A 17700-nucleotide genomic window follows, 5' to 3' on the forward strand; every position below is an offset into this window, starting at 1 on the left:
GAGAAAAATGTATATATTAGTTCCTTTGAAGAAGGCCATCGCTCCAATAAAGTCTAATCGTTTCCACATTACTAAATTAATGGCGGTGGCGAGAATATGAGGAAGAATACGTCTAAGGCAGGAGGTAAGCTGATCTTCAGATAAGCATATGCAGCAGAAGATAGAAAATTTCAACGATAATGAAAGAATGGTGAGAATACATCTGCGGTAGCAGGTGAGATAGCCATATGCTGCAGCAAGACTTACTCTGACGTATCGAAAAGAGCAACAACTCTGGAAGTATATTATTATAATATTACAAGGATTGGTGATTTAATATACGGAGTGAAGATGAATTAGTCATAAGGTTTGGGCTATATAAAGCTTGTAATGGGCTTGTAACACACATTCATATCCTTCTGAGCTCTTGTACTATCTGCGTTTCTATTATAATGGCTAACCGAATGATTTACTTCACACTGGGACTTTTTCTGTTGATATGTTGTTACAGCGACAGGGTCATGGCAGGGGATTCCGATCCCTTGCAAGATTTCTGCGTTGCAGATGAGGAAAGCAAAGGTGAGTAAAAAACTTTATACATAAACAATGGTAATGATTTGCTTATTAGACGAGTCGAGTTAGTAATAGATTGATTTGATTTTGCTTTAAACAGTTTTGGTGAACGGGTTCGTTTGCAAAGACCCAATGCAAGTTTCAGCAGACGACTTCTTCTTCCGGGGACTTGGGCAGGCAGGGAACACCGACAATGATGTGGGCTCCAACGTAACGATGGCGAACGTTAAACAGATACCAGGCCTCAATACGTTGGGAATATCGTTGGTCCGCATCGACTACGCAGTGGGTGGAATAAATCCTCCTCACACACACCCAAGAGCCACCGAAGTTCTTGTTTTACTGGAAGGCCAGCTTCTTGTGGGTTTCATTGACACCAACAACAAGTTTTTCAGCAAAACGTTGGAGAAGGGAGATGTGTTTGTGTTTCCAAAGGCACTTGTGCATTTCCAGCAGAATGTGGGGCATGAAAATGCGGTGGCCATATCTGCATTGAGCAGCCAGCTTCCGGGAGTTCAGACAATCGCCAACTCTCTGTTTGCAGCGGATCCTCCTCTCCCAGATTCCGTATTGGCCAAGGCCTTCCGCATCACACAGGAAGTTGTGGATTACATTCAGAAGAAATTCGCATAAGAATTTGCTGTGTTCTATCAAACAAAACAATCAAGAGGGGACCAAGTCTTTCCCAAATTCTTTTTCCTTGCCGTTCAATAAAACAATCTTTCTAGAGTTATTGCCGTCCTCTTCTGCTATTCATAGCATCTGTTTTGAACATGACTATATCCTCCGCATATTCCAAAGATGAAGGATTAATTTGAAGCATCTGAAGGCATTTATGAATATTTTATACAAGAGCATCCTTGTATTAGGTATACATTCATTTGCAACATGTTAACAATATATTCTTTAACATAAATATTGCAGGAACAACAACAAACAAAGTGCTTGACTTGGATAGAATGAGTAACACTATAATTCTTGCATGCCAATCTGTCAAGGGTGTTCTTTAACATAGTCTTAACCTCATTTTAGCTCTGACATAAAAGGTGAATGGTTTGGAAGTAGGAAATAGTTATTGGGAAATATAATTAGTAGTTGTTCTTCAAATCACCCTCACAATCATCCAATGCTTCAAGACTCCCCATCAAAGAAGTCATTCCAGAAGGTTAGGGACTCTCCTCAAGATAAGAATGATTGCTCTAATAAATATAGTATACCTTCGATGGAATGCAATACGGTTTCATTATGTCTAAATTCCAAGAAAATCCATAGAACTAGAATATCCATTGCATCCAATATCGCAATATTTTATCGGGGATAATATGATAACCTTGACACATATTACACCTATTCTTACATCAATCTACCTACATAAGGGTTATGATTGAGGGGCCTCTTGTATTAAACATTTCTAATAAGTTGGAATGACATGGAAAATCTAAGACAGTGAAGATAGATTATTGATAATAACACAATTCATTTACATGGTGTTAATTATGAGGGTAATTAATTTATGGCTTCCCAAAATAAGCTTTTCTAAATCTCCCCTAATTCATTCCTACGTTATAATAAATATGTCAATGTGGATGTTATGTATGAAGATCTAAATACTAAAGGGAAAAAGGATAATGCTCATGTTGATTTTAAAAACTTTGTATGTAATATTAAAAATATGATTAGTTGAAAAATTTAGCAATATATTACCTTGTTCAATCATAAACTATCAGTTCGGTTACAAAAAAAATTCCTCAAACCATTTCCTCCTTGTATAAGCATTTCTATAGATCATCAAATATGATAACCAATAATTTAACCATAGGTTTCCTATCAAAGCAAATGCAAATCTGCATATGTGAATAAGCACAATAGGATAGGAAAATATTGTTGCCGTAGGCCATGTATGTTTCATGCGGGAAAAATATTATTGTTGCAAGCCTAAGAGGTGCATAAAGGAGCTCCTTGGATCCATGGATATGCAGGTGTAAGTTTGAGAAATATGTGAAGGCGGAGGATATTTTCATATTGAAGCCATTTGCTAATTGATATGAGGAAGATAAAAGTGTCGTCATATTGAGAAGTTGTCAATTACACTGTAATGAAGAATAAGATAATAGATATAACTGATACATTATCGGTGAGATATGTCAATTTTATAATCTTCTATTTTTCCTATGTATTTTTAGGGGTTCAAATGAATAAAGCTTCATATATAGCCCCTCTAGCGATCAGTTCATTGTGAAGCTTAAAAGCCTCTTCCGTCATGCCTTGGATGTCTATACCTCAAATAATCTAGTAATATGAGAAGTTTCATTGCGCTTGCATCCATCTCCAACTGTATCGATCAATATATTAATTATCAAGCCCATTCTACATTGTTCACATAGATAACAAATAAGGCTATTGTAAGATGACACATTGCTCTGATAGATTGTGCTTATGATCTTTTCTTTAGCATGTCTAATGCCACATATGCGATCCCTTGCCTACGCAAATAGGGAGTCAATGAGGTATAAGTAATTACTTGATCATGTTCCACGAGGAATCTATTTATTCACCGGGTTTCTCGTCTCTCTATGAAAGATTCGCACGTCAATCATATGAGTCCTGCAAATAGTGGTGGTTCACTAGCACAAATAATTCATGACATTCACTAAACCTAGGGTTCTCTCTCAAGGTCATTGTGGTTAATGCTACACCAAAATAGAATAATGTGGCTTTGGTTATTTATGTACAAGATTCAAGTTGGGAAAATCCAAAATATTGGAAAATGTAGACAAAATGCATGACCCAATGGTGAGCAATATCTCCGATATTTTTTATGTTTTGCAAGAACTTGAGTTATTGTTCATTATTTGAGTAAGTGGTCTTAATAACATGCATCCAAATAAAAGAGAGTGATTGCAAATTCTAGAATTGAGGTAGATCTTCAAAGGAAAGGACAAAACAATAGCGGACATGTTGCATCGAGTTGAGCCATATGTGACCTTAGATATCCAAATTTAAAAAATGTAAAAGAGACAATTTACATTAAATGATATAGAACTCTAGATAACCAATAGATGTATTTGACTCACAAATTTGTCATTGAAGAGGTTTTAGGTCAATACAATACAACTAATTCAGGTCAATAATCTATTGTTGCAAGTCTTTACAAATATGATGTCATTTCCTATCACCGAGTCATCCATAGGTGATCATTCCTTTGGTTTTAGCTTGACGATCTATCTAGATCACATACCGGTTCCATAATTTGCATCGTAAGATCTTTTATATTGGTTCCATCATTCTAATATATCTCCACTTGCACTAAAATCAGGAATCCCCATTAAAAATAGGGTTTTAAGGAAATATATTTCAATAGAACATGCTCTATCCATATTGTTGACACAAATTTGAGTCAATCATTTCATAATTTTTTCACCCTCAAATCGAAAAATATAAACTAGTGATAAATTTTTACAACCTTTCGAAAAATATAAAAATATAAGAAAATCATGTGCTAACTGACTGAGGAGAAAATTTATGAAAACCCCTAAAATTGTAATGAGTTACTCAAAATGAATTCAAATCTAGACTTCTGGTGGATCAATGTGCCCTTGTTTAACCACCTAGAATAAATAAAAACAACGATCACTGTTTTGCAACACTAAGAGTGAATTTTGTGGAACCCCTAAGTTCACAATAGCTACCTCAAATATGCTAAAAATCAATATTGTAATAGACTGGACAAGTTCTTGATTAAAAGCCTCTATGAATTATAATTTTCTTTTGTCAAATCGAGAGAGATATGAGCTTCACATGTTGACCTTCTTAATTGATATACAAAAATAGAATAATGCCTTGAGGTCCGATAACAGTTTATAATATTCCTTATGGAAGAATTCGCTACATACTATATCTCCAAGAGACTCCAAATGCAATGTCGTATTCAACACATGTCTTTGCAATGACAATCGTGTCCTATATCTAGAACTCCTAGCAATATAACTGAGGTGTAAACCACTAAATTCATCTAGGCCTCCTAATTATCTAATATAGCTTATGACCAATTATAACTAATTTAAGGTATGTGTACCACATGTTGGCATATGCATTGAATAACATACATTATAATATCATATCCTTGGCTACATAATATATTTCGCATACTCCAAACAATATGATTTGACAAGCACTTTATAATAGTAGAGGAAATGAAGATAAACAAGGATAATGAATGAAAACATATAAAGTTGCTATTATTAAGACCAATATTCGAAATCTTCATCATGCTTGACTGGTTCGCCTACATATGAACTTGATCTACAGAAGATGGGGATGTGTAAATAATTTTCTCTACAACTAGATGAGCCCCATACAAGACAAAAAGATGAACAGTCTGGAGAGATCTTAGATTGATATTACTTTAGTTATTGTGTGTTAGATGTGTTTTAATTCCTCTAGATGCAACTTAATCACGCACTTGTAATTATACATATACCCGTTCAGGTCATGTCCAAATAAATAATTTCATTGAAACATCTATTCTCATATTGGTGACATGTAGAAGATGATTGTTGCAATAGTCAAGCATGTGGATTAAGCGAGTCTTCCTTATAATGCAAGCTAGTGAATTGTGAGCGTTCTAGAAAAGGTCCAAAATGTATTTGAAAGGTCATTAAGCATTTGGCTTGTAAAACTTCTGAGATGATAATGGACTAAGCACCTCACCTTTTCAGCATTTTTTTATTAGGATAAAACAAGTTTTGAAGGGGCCCCAAACCCCTTTACAAACAGAGGGTTTGCATTGAGAAATGGACCAGACTACCTGACAGTGGACAACAGGTTTTAAAAAGGACCTGAAACCTTCTAGACTTACGGGCATCCACCAATCAAAATATGAACATCACAAAACAGGATGGCACAACCATAAGCTCGAAAACAACAAACAAAACATCTCAAAAAACAGAGAACGAGGGTTTTTCTGGCACCCTCGGCCAACTAGAAGCGTTTTCCTAGGCTCCCTCAACTTGTAATAGATTCGTAGGACCACATAAAGCCACAAAGACCAATGCTAACCAAAAACCAACATTGGCCAAACTTGGCCCTTGAAAACTGCTAGCATCCAACCTGTCCCTACAAGAAACAAAAAACATGGGGTTTTTCTGAGCTCCCTCAACCACCGTGGGTTTTATCATGGCTCCAAAAACCATATGCTTTAAAATATGCCATACTGAGAGAAACTTGCCCAACAACCAACTCTCCACCTCTATAGGAGACACACAAGAGTCAGCAAGAAGATCGGCATCAACATCCTTACAGCCAAGAAGAGGGGCCCCATCAACACCCCAACGACACTTCCAGGAAACACCAAAAACATCATACTCCACCTCAATAGGAGACAAGTCAACTCCAACTACATCCATCTCCCCCTCAATAGAAGGGAACCTTCCACAGAGAATCCCACGGACCCGAAAAAAACAGCACTCCAAAACAGCCCAACTCGCAAGAAACCAAACAAGCAGACCAAAAACATCATGTGTTTCAAGACCGATACACAGAGGGAACTGCCCGAAGCCCATTCGGAAGGTAAATAACACCTCAAGGACCACCAAATAGTTACATGAGCCACAAGAATCATTATACTCTTTGTGGCACTATTGGTCTTGTGGATTTAGAGGAATCACATTATTGTATGGAACATAAAAGGGTGCGAGGATAGCATTGTTGGTATTTATGAGAGAATGTACACAATTTCAAGAGAAGTGAAATATGAAGATAGAACCAAAAAAAAATTCCTTCATATCAATGTTGGCTTCAGTAGTACCACATTTATATCAACGTAATATGCAATATTTTGTACTTAAATAAATATTGGTTTCCGTGGCATGTTGAATTATACCATCCCGTAAATTAAGTTAAATATCAAAATGGAGGAAACAAGATCATAACATTAACCAATGCCAATGACATTAGGAATAAGAAAAGGCCTAGTTGTTATCTTTAAGGAAGAGCTAGGAACTTAGGTTCCTTTTCCTTTTGTTGCGAGGGATTGAGATTTTTTCTAAATCATGAGAATGAATCTAAATGGCATTGATGCATGAATTAATATCTGTTCATTTTGAGAATCTTTGTTACCAATTTACATAATCAAATAAAAGGAGTATAGCCATAATTTCCCAGTTTTGGCAAATGAGGCTCACACATTCATTTTCCTAATTGTTTGCAGCTCACAAGTATGCAAGCATCTCCCATGCTAGACTTATCAAATTCCTAAGACTTGGCTCAATTTTTGCAAAGCCAACTGAGAAAATTCAGATGAAAGTAGATATGAGAAGCATTATTTCAGTACAGCCACTTCAACCTTTCTAATGTGACAAGATTTTGGAGTCCTATTTTTAGAGGACCTGCGAATTGCAACGAATGTTGATCTACCAGGTATGTCACGTTCAATAAGATATGTAAAGTAGGAAAAAAAAAAAAAAAAAAAAAGGGAGTTAATTATATATTATTTTTAAAATATAGTTTGGGGAAGAAATATATTGCAGTTAATGTCACCATGAAGCTTTATGCCTGTACTTTTTATTTGATACGTACAGAACAAATTCACTTTTTTAGGATTTGGTTTAAGTCTGGTCTAATATCAATTTTCTAAAATTTTATTAATCGCACATAGCAGCCCCGACATGCTTAGCGGTTACATGAACAATGGTTAAAAGTAAATGATATGTTGTAAATTGTGGTGTTTGCAACCTAGATATAGAGATTGGTAGTTAGAATGAAACTTTAACAATTTGCACATGATTGGAAATGGCATATTCTAATACCACAACGAAGATGTAATCTGTGAACCTTACCCTTCACAAATTGAAACTTGTAAATAAAGAAATGTGTAGTTGTACAGTGATAGATTAACAAAGAAAGACAAATCATAATTTCTAATCTATTTTTGAATTTGGCTCAAATGATCGAATCTGTGAATGCAAAAAAATTTATGTGAAGTAGATTGCTAGAATTTAATTGGAGATCTTTGGAAAAAAACAAATTCTTATTTTAACAGTTGAGTATAACTGATTACAACACAAATTACCAACCATGTTTTGCATTGAAGAGTAGGAGCTCTTTGGTAACACTTGCAATGAAATATTCAATTATTTCCAATTGATATTGCATGCAAGCAAGAGAAATTTGGTATACTTGGAATGAAAAGTTAATTATTTTGAATCCACATTGTATGTAATCAGTTCTATTCTCATTTTTTGATTACTACATATGCATTGTGCCTCATGTGTATGTTGGTATGTAATAGTAGGGGGATATGTGAATATCAACAAGGCAACGAACCCTTGATACAACAATGAATGGGAGGCCCTTCTGACCGTCATCTCCAGTGTTGATTGTTTCTTTTTCTATCATTAGCCCATGAAATTTATATATTTCTAATGAATACACTTTAAGGGGAAGTTGGTAGAACCCACCTTTATTTATTTGGATCTCAATGTGATACAATTATTTCGAGTGCAACTAGTCATCTCATTGATAAATTTTCTAGCATGAGGCATGCAGATGTTTGAATGTGTGGGTTGAACAATTGGACTCTATGAAATCAATAACAGATACCTATAAAAGTTGGTGGTAATACGAGCATACCAATTTTTTCTAGTATCAAATTCACAAAGAACAATCATGCCAAATCCATTCATTTGAACACCTATATTGAGGTAGACTTGATAGGATTTTACATTCTTCAAGATTGTGGTGTTGCATTCTATCTTGACCGTTGCAAGATATCTCATTACTATGTGAATGGTCTGCTAGAAAAATCATAGAGTCTTATATATCATTTCAATTGAACTGGTGGAGAACCAATTAAATATGTGTTTCTCTCAGATGTATTTATATTTCAACTATTCTTAATTCACATTCAATTCAATGATCAAAGATAAAGTTTTTAGCAATGAAGTTGTAAAATTACTACTAATTATATAAGAGTTTTATGGGAGCTCCTCAATCAACAATTTGAGTGGATGGCATACTGGGTTTAGGCAAAATCTAGTGATCACAAGTTACACATATTTCTAAAAATCTGATGTGATTTTAAACTCTTAATGTTATTTGAGTGTCTCACAATGGATGCACATGTTAAGGTTATAGTTGACAGATATTTGTTAGGTTTCACAAATTATTACGTACTTTTCCACAAATAAAGTGTTGCAACATTTTCTTTCTAAATTCTTTGGATTAAGGTGGAACATTATCAACTAAATTTCACTATGAAAGAGTATTGTTATTGATTTGAGAATAATCTTGAACATCTTGATGTAGAGTAGATATATCCTAGACTATGAGAGGTGCATGGTTGACAAAGGAGTACATATTCATGTAGAATTTAATGAATGACAATATGGATTAGATGGGAGATATCATAGAGGTGGACCTGGAAACCATGCGATTAGAAGGTAGCTTTCACACAAGGAGGTTTAAATTGACAACCATGCCATGTGTCAAGAGGAGAGGATAAAGGAGATGGCTTTGGGATGGGAAACAACGTGCTAATAGTTACTAATAGTTAAAATTCCCATGTTTTCTCTAGGGTTCAAGTCAATTGGTTGGATTGATTCACAACAACAAGAACCTATGGGGCACACAAATGGAGCTAAAAAAATTTGGGGCTCTGTTAGAGGTAAACAAGCCTAGTTTCACACTTGTTGTACAATTGTATCATGTAGATTACAAAATTGGAATTCGCAAGGCTGATCTAGAGGCCTCGCATGACATATTTGTGTGGTGCATAATTGATATAGATAGCATTGAACAACTTGATTTTAAGGGAAAAATACTTATAGGTAAGAGGTAATTTGAAAGATTCATAGGAGAAAAAGAGAAATTTCTATAAGATCCATCATTGCTTGTATTTATTTTAAAAGAAATGGTGAAGCATGCTATAGAAACTAGGTTTTGTCTATTGTTAATAATAATTTGTATATGTATGCTTTATTGAAATCAAAAGGGGGAAAATTGTTTTTTTGTTAAAACTTATTTTTAATTATTGAATTATTTGATGTTAAGGAATAATTAAATTTTTAGGCTGTAATGTCGTAAATCGCATACATTCGCAACTTCACCTACGTTTTGTGTGTACTTTGGTGTCCATTCGCTTAATATTTTTGTAGGCTCATTTTAGTACTTACATAAGCCTTCTTCTTTACCAAGGTGCTCAGGCCGCATTTCTCATGGACATTGGTTTATGTCACCTTTGCATTAGTCCTATATTTTCTTTTCTCCCAAAATTTTTGAACGTATATTATCTAGATACGAGTTTTTCACACGGACATTTGCACATCATGATAGCATCCTACAAAAAAAAATATGCAAGCATTTCTAAACAAAATTCAACTTTTTAGCTTTATAGGGCAGTTGCAATGTTTCGAGATGAATCTAAATGACTCATCAGTATTTTTTCATTCCCCACTCTCTTTATGAACCTTTCTTTTATTTGGCCTGCTCTCTCTTGGCTCTCTCTTTCTCTCTCAATATCTCACACGCTACTCTTAATCTTTTCACGCTACTCTCACGATATTTGTAAAAAGTTGGATTGTGATGTCTCTAAGTAACTCCATTTAGTTTGATTGATTCGCATTAATCAAAATTTAAAGACCTCCCACCGAGGGAGCTAGAGGATGATGGCTCTTTTGGAGGTAGAAAAAAGTAGTTTCATAACTATCACAGTCGCCTAATGCAGATTCTAAAATTGCGGAATTGGAATGGTGATTTAGAGGATTCACATGAGATAGTTGTGAGGTACATAATTTATTTGGATAGAGTTGAACAACCGAATTTTAGGGAAAAATAACTCATAGAGAAAAGGTAATTTGAGAGATTTCTTGGAGAAAAATAGAACTTTTTATAAGATGCATGTTTTTACCTTTTTTCAAAAGGAATGGAGAGGTAGTCTATATAAATTCGGTCTTGCCTATTGTCAAATAAGAATGAGTAGTTTCATCCTTTAAAAATTAATAAAATATATATTAAAATTTAGTTTTTTAGTTTGCTGATTAAACTTTCTTTAATTATTAAGTTATCTGATATTTACGAATATCAAAAAAATTATTTGAATTACATGAATTTAAGTAGTCGGCTATGACTAAATTCGGATCAAGAATCGAAACTACTAGTTGTGAGGCCCACCCTTTGGTGGCTTCGATATTGGCATTATTGGACCATGATTGAATTCTAGGGCTGTATAAGTTTTTAAAGTTATTAGTATTAACACGTGATGATGTTATTAGAATATGTCAAATGTGGAGTGCATCTGTAGAGCAGTTTGATTTTAATATATGCATATGATGAGGACAAAAATTTTGACGGTTAATTAGGTATTTTGATTTCCATGTGATTATAGTGGGTTAATTGATGCTTTGACTTTATAAACATGAAATTCAACTATATCGTGAATTATTAAATTATCAAATTTATTAGAAGTAGCACCCTGTCGGGTTTATGCTTCTAGAAAGGAGCACTTGGTTTGGATTTTGATAGCTACCTTTGTTCATTTGAAATAATATTAGAACTGTTATAAAATGAAGAACGATTAAAGTTGAATGTAAATCTTGACTGTGGATTCGCATGGTCATTGAAATATCCCAAATGTCTAGTTGGCATAAAAGTGCATGTAGCATATTTGAAGTTTTAAAATCTCTGATCATGGATGCTATCACTTTTTAATTCACAAAAAGGAATGGACTAAAGGGATGAGATTATTAAAGTTGTAAGATTGAAAATATTTATTACCTTATTGGGCTTAGTTTTCCTCCAATGATTATAATCCTTCTAAAGATGGAAAAGCTCGAAATATGTTAATAGTAATCTAATCGTGTCGCTTCTTCCTTTTTTGAGAAAGTCCAACTTTTCCAAAAGATTTGTGGGTATAAAAAATTACGGAAATCGATATGAGAAAAGATTAGAGTTGATCAACCTATGAGCTTCTGAAGAAGAACAACATGCGAAGGATTTGTGAAGTTGGAGGGGTTTCAAATTAATTCATGGCCATGTAGAACGGCCACAATCTACTTCTTTCAAAGAAGTTCACATTCTCTAAGAACCTGAGGGAAGTGAAAATGGATGGGATGAGTTCTATTGTAACTTACAAGATGATAGAAAAGGATACTGTAATCAGTTGCTAGGGGTGAAAGGTTAAGAGAAACCATAAATATCAGGACATCCCTAGCCTACATCAAGGCTTAATATACTACCTTCACCAAATCTATTTGCATACAACCTCTCCTATGCTCTAATCTGGCCTAATTTTGGTATCAAAGAGATCAAAGTGAAAGATGGCTTCAAGAGCCCTCAAAATTACCAAGAAACCCCTTAGAATTTCTAGTGGTTTTGGAATTGCTTCCACATAAGCATTCAATCTCCCTAAAAATTCCCAAAAGGGCAATTCCCATATCGAGAGAGATAAAAAAGGGAATGCCCTAGAGATAAAGAGCTAAAAATTGTGTCAAAAGAAGATAATGTTAACAGTAGACTGCATGTAGAATTACAATCTCTCTTGGGATACCAATTTGAAACTGAGGAAAGAAGTAAAGATAAAAATGAAAAACACGTTAAAAATCGAAAAAATAGAAAAGGCAAATCTAAAAAATGAAAGGGTAATGAAGGAGAGTAAGAAGAGGAGATCGACATTAATTGTGGTAATTAATATCCAAGACAAAGAAATTTGAAACTAAAACGATGACACATATATGATAACTAACACTTTGAAAGTGATATTGTACTCAGTTGAGGAAAGAAAAGGTCAAGTATTTGACCTACCTACAAAATATTTCACTTTGGACCTATCCCTTAAAGACGTCTCCAAATCATAGTATCTTATCATCGTGGAGGAGGAGGACTTGGAAACCAGCTTGGCTTCCATAGCACCAGATCCCACCCCGCTTATTTAAACTTCACAAAGAAACAAGAGTGTTAAGCATGGTGAAGAGGAGGATAACGATGACTATGAGATGGAGGTAAAACAAGGTAGACTGAAAGAGAAAACAAATTTATTGGGCAATAGAGATTCTCAATTTGGGGACTCAATTTTCCATTTTCTTGCTATCATTAAGGACCTAATGGATTTATTCTATGACTTCTCGACCTATTTGGCTGAGTATCGCAATAGGCATAAGTCTAGGATGGAACAAAAAAGGCACAAAGAAAAAAGAAATTGAACCAAATATGGAAGGTGAAAAGAGGCAAAGAGGGTGCTACTTGAGAGAACTAGAATTCAAGACTAAAATTGGTCATGAAAGAGTTTGATGCTCTTATGAGCCTCCATAATATGAAGTCTACATAGTTTTTCGTGGTTTGTTATTTTGGTAGTGTTGGGGTTGTGTTGGTGCAATAACTTGTTTGTTATTGAGCTTCTCTGTTTTAATATTCTAACTTTGGGCATGGGACCCTCTTCCCACCTTATCTAATCAAAAACAAATTTTGTGTACACTTTTAATATTACAAATCAATGTTAGATGTGGTTAAAAAACATTAAAATATAGTCAGGTCATAGTATGATGTTGCATTGGACTATGTTGGTAGTGAAGAATTAAATTGTTTACGAGTTTATTTTTATCAAATGAATTGTGGAAATCTCATATCTTTAATTAAATTGTTATCAAATGTATGATTATGTGTGTATCTTATTTCAATTTATATTGGAAATAATTTTTTTTTTTATTTGAGCGTGTAGGAAATTTTCATAGCTAATATAAATTGGAGTTCCCTAAGAGAATCCTAGTCATTTTCAATTCCTAGTGAAGCCTTGACCTTAGTTAATGATAGGGACTAAGGTCTCTGATTTTAGTAATTGTTGTAATGTGATGTATTTTGTGTTTTAAATATAGTTTTATTTTATTTTGATATTTGAGTAAGTTAGCATTTGCGTCCAGCGGCATCCTTATGGAAAGATAGATTTCACACTGAGTAGGTTTTTGAATGACTTTCAAGTGTTTGTTTCATCTATTTATAAGTGTACACAGACCCATACTGAAACACTTAGGAGATGGAGGTAAAACAAGGTAGACTGAAAGAGAAAATAAATTTATTAGGCGATAGAGTTTCTCAATTTGGGGACTCATTTTTTTCATTTTCTTACTATCATTAAGGACCTAATGGATTTTTTCTATGACTTCTCGATCTTTTTGACTGACTATCGCAATAGGCATAAGTCAAGGATGGAACAAAAAAGGCAAAAAGAAAAAAGAAATCAAACTAAATATGGAAGGTGAAAAGAAGCAACGAGGGTACTGCTTGAGAGAGCTATAATTAAAGACAAAAATTGGTCATGAAAGAGTCAAATGCTCTTATGAGCCTCCATAATATGAAGTCTAAATATTTTTTCGTGGTTTGTTATTTTGGTAGTTTTGCGGTTGTGTCGGCGCAGTAACTTGTTTGTTATTGAACTTCTTTATTCTAGTATTCTAACTTTGGTTGTGGGACCCTCTTCCCACCTTATCCAATCAAAAACAAATTTTATCTACACTTTTTATATTACAAATCAATGTCAGATTTCGTTAATAAACATTAAAATATAATCAAGTTATAGTACGATGTTGTATTGGACTATGTTGGTCGTGAAGAATTATTTTTTTATCAAATGTATGATTATGTGTGCATTTTATTTCAACCTATATTGGAAATTTATTTATTTTCTTTGAGTGTGTAGGAAATTTTCATAGCTAATAGAAATTGGAGTTTCCTAAGAAAATCCTATTCATTTTAAATTCTTAGTGAAGCCTTGACCTTAGTTAATGATAGGGACTAAGGTCTTTGATTTTAGCAATTGTTGTAATGTGATGTATTTTTTTTTTTAAATATATTTTTGTTTTGTTTTTATATATGAGTAAGTTAGTATCTGCGCCCAGTGGCATCCTTATAGAAAAAATAGGTGTTATGTTGAGCATTTTTTTGAATGATTTTAAAGTGTCGGTTTCATCTATTTTTGAGTGTATTTAGGCCCATAAAGAAACACTTATGAGTTGGGTACCTTTTTGGGAATTAGTCCATGGGATTTTGCCATCATTTGATCTTGTCCAAGTCTCTTAGAAAAAAGGTGTCGAAAGTCTAACTTGCGGGTGACAGTAAGTAAATTACCACTTTCAAATCCACTCCAACAATTTTATGAATGGTGCTTCCGCATGCCTCACACATATGAGTGGATCCAAAGGATCCTATTGGGGAAGAGTATACAATATTATTCCTCTCATCCCAATGCTCTCACACGTAGGAGCATTTGTGATATCCACATACCCTTAGGTTTTGGTGAGAAGGGGTTAGAGGAGGTGAATGAGATCAATGTGGTACCTCCTGACCAGGGGAGGGGAGGTCATATGACACATATTGTATATACCATTCTAAGAGTCTTTGTATGGCTTATTATTTTATTTTTTGCATCTTTCTTTTTGGGATTTTTTGGGAGGCTTTGTGGAAGGACTCAAAAGAGTCTTTGAGAAATTTCTATCAAACCCTCCTCATCTATTAAGGAAATATTTTGATATGATTCAATCTTTAGAATGCTATATTCCATTTTGTTGTAAATATGTTAGTGGAGGCTTTTGATTTGATTTTTAAATTTCATCTTTCTATGTCTTTTCTTATGTATATGACACGTGTGTGAGGGTTTAGGCTCTCCCAAGTTGATCAGAGAAACTCATGTGTAGGGTGAGGGATATGTGGAACCTCCAAGGGAACGATTTTTTCTCGTTGAGAAGGAGATTTCTTGGGTATGAGTATCCTTGATTCTTTTGGAAAATCTGTGGAAAAATGGTTCGATATAATTTAGAAGGGATGTGAATTATATGGTGTTGGACTCCCTTAATGGATTTTACATCTGCGTGGAGTATTTATATTGGGAAATCAAGTTTCTCATGGGCCTCTTAGCTTGGGGGTTGGTTGTGAGAAAGCCCAAATGTTGGAAGGTGAGCTCTCCATTGGCTTGTTTAAAAATTGTGTTTTGTAAGATTTTTTGTGGAATCAAATGGGGTGCTACCTTGACATTGGAATGAAAATATTCATTCTCACGTTTGGGTTAGAATTTTTATTACATTTTTTAAATGGGTTGGAGTAAGTTGTTAAAAATTTTATCAAATGGGTCCCTTGTAATGTTGTGTATATCAAGTTGATAAATGATGATGTTGTTGTGTTTAGAAGCGATTATATTTTACTTTTCTAAAAAATATACATATTGTTTAAGGGCTGAGTTTGTTTAAGAAATAACTTAGCGCTTGTGATAATTTGCATTTCATACGTTTAAAAGTTATTGATACTTAATGAACAAATTAAAGTTATTAGTAATAGTGGATTAAATTAGCTTTAAGAGTGTGAAATTTTCATGCACTTTTCTTAATATTTTTAGTTAATAAAGTGAAGGGGATGTTTATCACGCAAATATTGTTCTCTTTGTTATCCTACAAAATAAAAAAACTTGCTCTACTTAAACTTTGGTTTAAAATTAAAAATAGTTATTTGTAATTAGATGTGTATGTTCACCTATTTAAAAATATATATTTTATACAAAGTATATTTACCTTTGTAAACACACACACACAGCAAACTTGAGTTTGGGTTTCTAGTGTTACCATATCGGTTAAGGCCCCATTAAGCGGGTTTAGCATGATAATTAATTCTTTTAAGAGAATTTAATTTAATATAACTTTAGGAAATGAAAAACCTTAGGTGGAGTTGGTGTGCTAGGTTTTAGGATTTAACATGTCTTGGAATCGTTTAAATGTGATGTGGCCTCTCAAATTAATTAGTCAAGTGAAATAATTTAATTTATCTAATTGATAGTGAATGGTAATTAATTAAATTAAATCTGAAATCAAAGTGTAGTATACTTTTATTTCAAAAATTTGGTTTTAAAAGAAAGTAAAATATCAGCTTAGGATTGAGAAAATTCACTCTTTATTTCGTTTTAATTTAGTTGAGTTGGACTCTTCAGAAGAATAAACTATCGTTGTGGCTAATATTTAGTTAAAACAAACAGTATATTTACTTATTAAAAATATTTAATAGAAAATTATCATTTATTCGTTTGCCGCATTTAATCTCTTTATATATCATTGGTAATTAGTTAAAATTTGTTAAATTTATATATAATTTAGCTTAGTTAGGGTTTACTTAGCTATAGGTGTTAGGTCACGCCATAGAGGCCCGACCGGTTCACTACCAATTAGGAATTAGAGGGAATGTTGCCTTCAGGAGTTCCTCCCTTGAGACATGTTGCGTAAGGGTTCCAAATCTCGATCACCTTATCATTCTTGTTTTACGTTGTGCGAAATGAGTGTCATAACGCCCACTCGTCTTATTCCTTTTCTCACCTCGTCTAGCATGAGTCCTATGACGTTGAGTATGTAACATATACATGCACATGCCACGATGAATTTGCCTTGTACACCAAGTTCATCCTTTCAATCACAAAACAACCCATTCTCTTATTTATTTATTTAAATTCTCGCAACCAAACTCTATAATTAACATGAATCCTTAATATTATAAACCAAAAATATTAATGATAATTTAGAACTATTCTTTGTTTTAAAGGCTCACGAATATAACACGTATATTTTTATAATAAAACTGAGATTATCCTACCCGAGCGTAAAAAGGTTTTCAAGAAAGACGCAATATAAAGCATGCATGGACGGTGTTTGTGTCAACATCCAAGAAAATTTCCTCTTTTACCAATTCTGAGACGGCTGAGAAAAATGTATATATTAGTTCCTTTGAAGAAGGCCATCGCTCCAATAAAGTCTAATCGTTTCCACATTACTAAATTAATGGCGGTGGCGAGAATATGAGGAAGAATACGTCTAAGGCAGGAGGTAAGCTGATCTTCAGATAAGCATATGCAGCAGAAGATAGAAAATTTCAACGATAATGAAAGAATGGTGAGAATACATCTGCGGTAGCAGGTGAGATAGCCATATGCTGCAGCAAGACTTACTCTGACGTATCGAAAAGAGCAACAACTCTGGAAGTATATTATTATAATATTACAAGGATTGGTGATTTAATATACGGAGTGAAGATGAATTAGTCATAAGGTTTGGGCTATATAAAGCTTGTAATGGGCTTGTAACACACATTCATATCCTTCTGAGCTCTTGTACTATCTGCGTTTCTATTATA

At 33.9% G+C, this 17700-nt stretch overlaps 1 protein-coding gene across 1 annotated transcript; it reads left to right on the forward strand.

Moving 5' to 3' along the window:
• The first annotated feature begins 431 nt into the window (after positions 1 to 431).
• Positions 432 to 1185, forward strand: LOC131864136 (germin-like protein 8-2). The gene is made up of 3 exons (XM_059215153.1): positions 432 to 558; positions 653 to 837; positions 1006 to 1185. Exons 1-3 carry the CDS (start codon positions 432 to 434, stop codon positions 1183 to 1185), a joined length of 492 nt encoding a protein of 163 aa, XP_059071136.1.
• Positions 1186 to 17700: the final 16515 nt, after the last annotated feature.

Source organism: Cryptomeria japonica, unplaced genomic scaffold, assembly GCF_030272615.1.
Source record: "Cryptomeria japonica unplaced genomic scaffold, Sugi_1.0 HiC_scaffold_77, whole genome shotgun sequence".
NCBI lineage: Eukaryota > Viridiplantae > Streptophyta > Pinopsida > Cupressales > Cupressaceae > Cryptomeria > Cryptomeria japonica.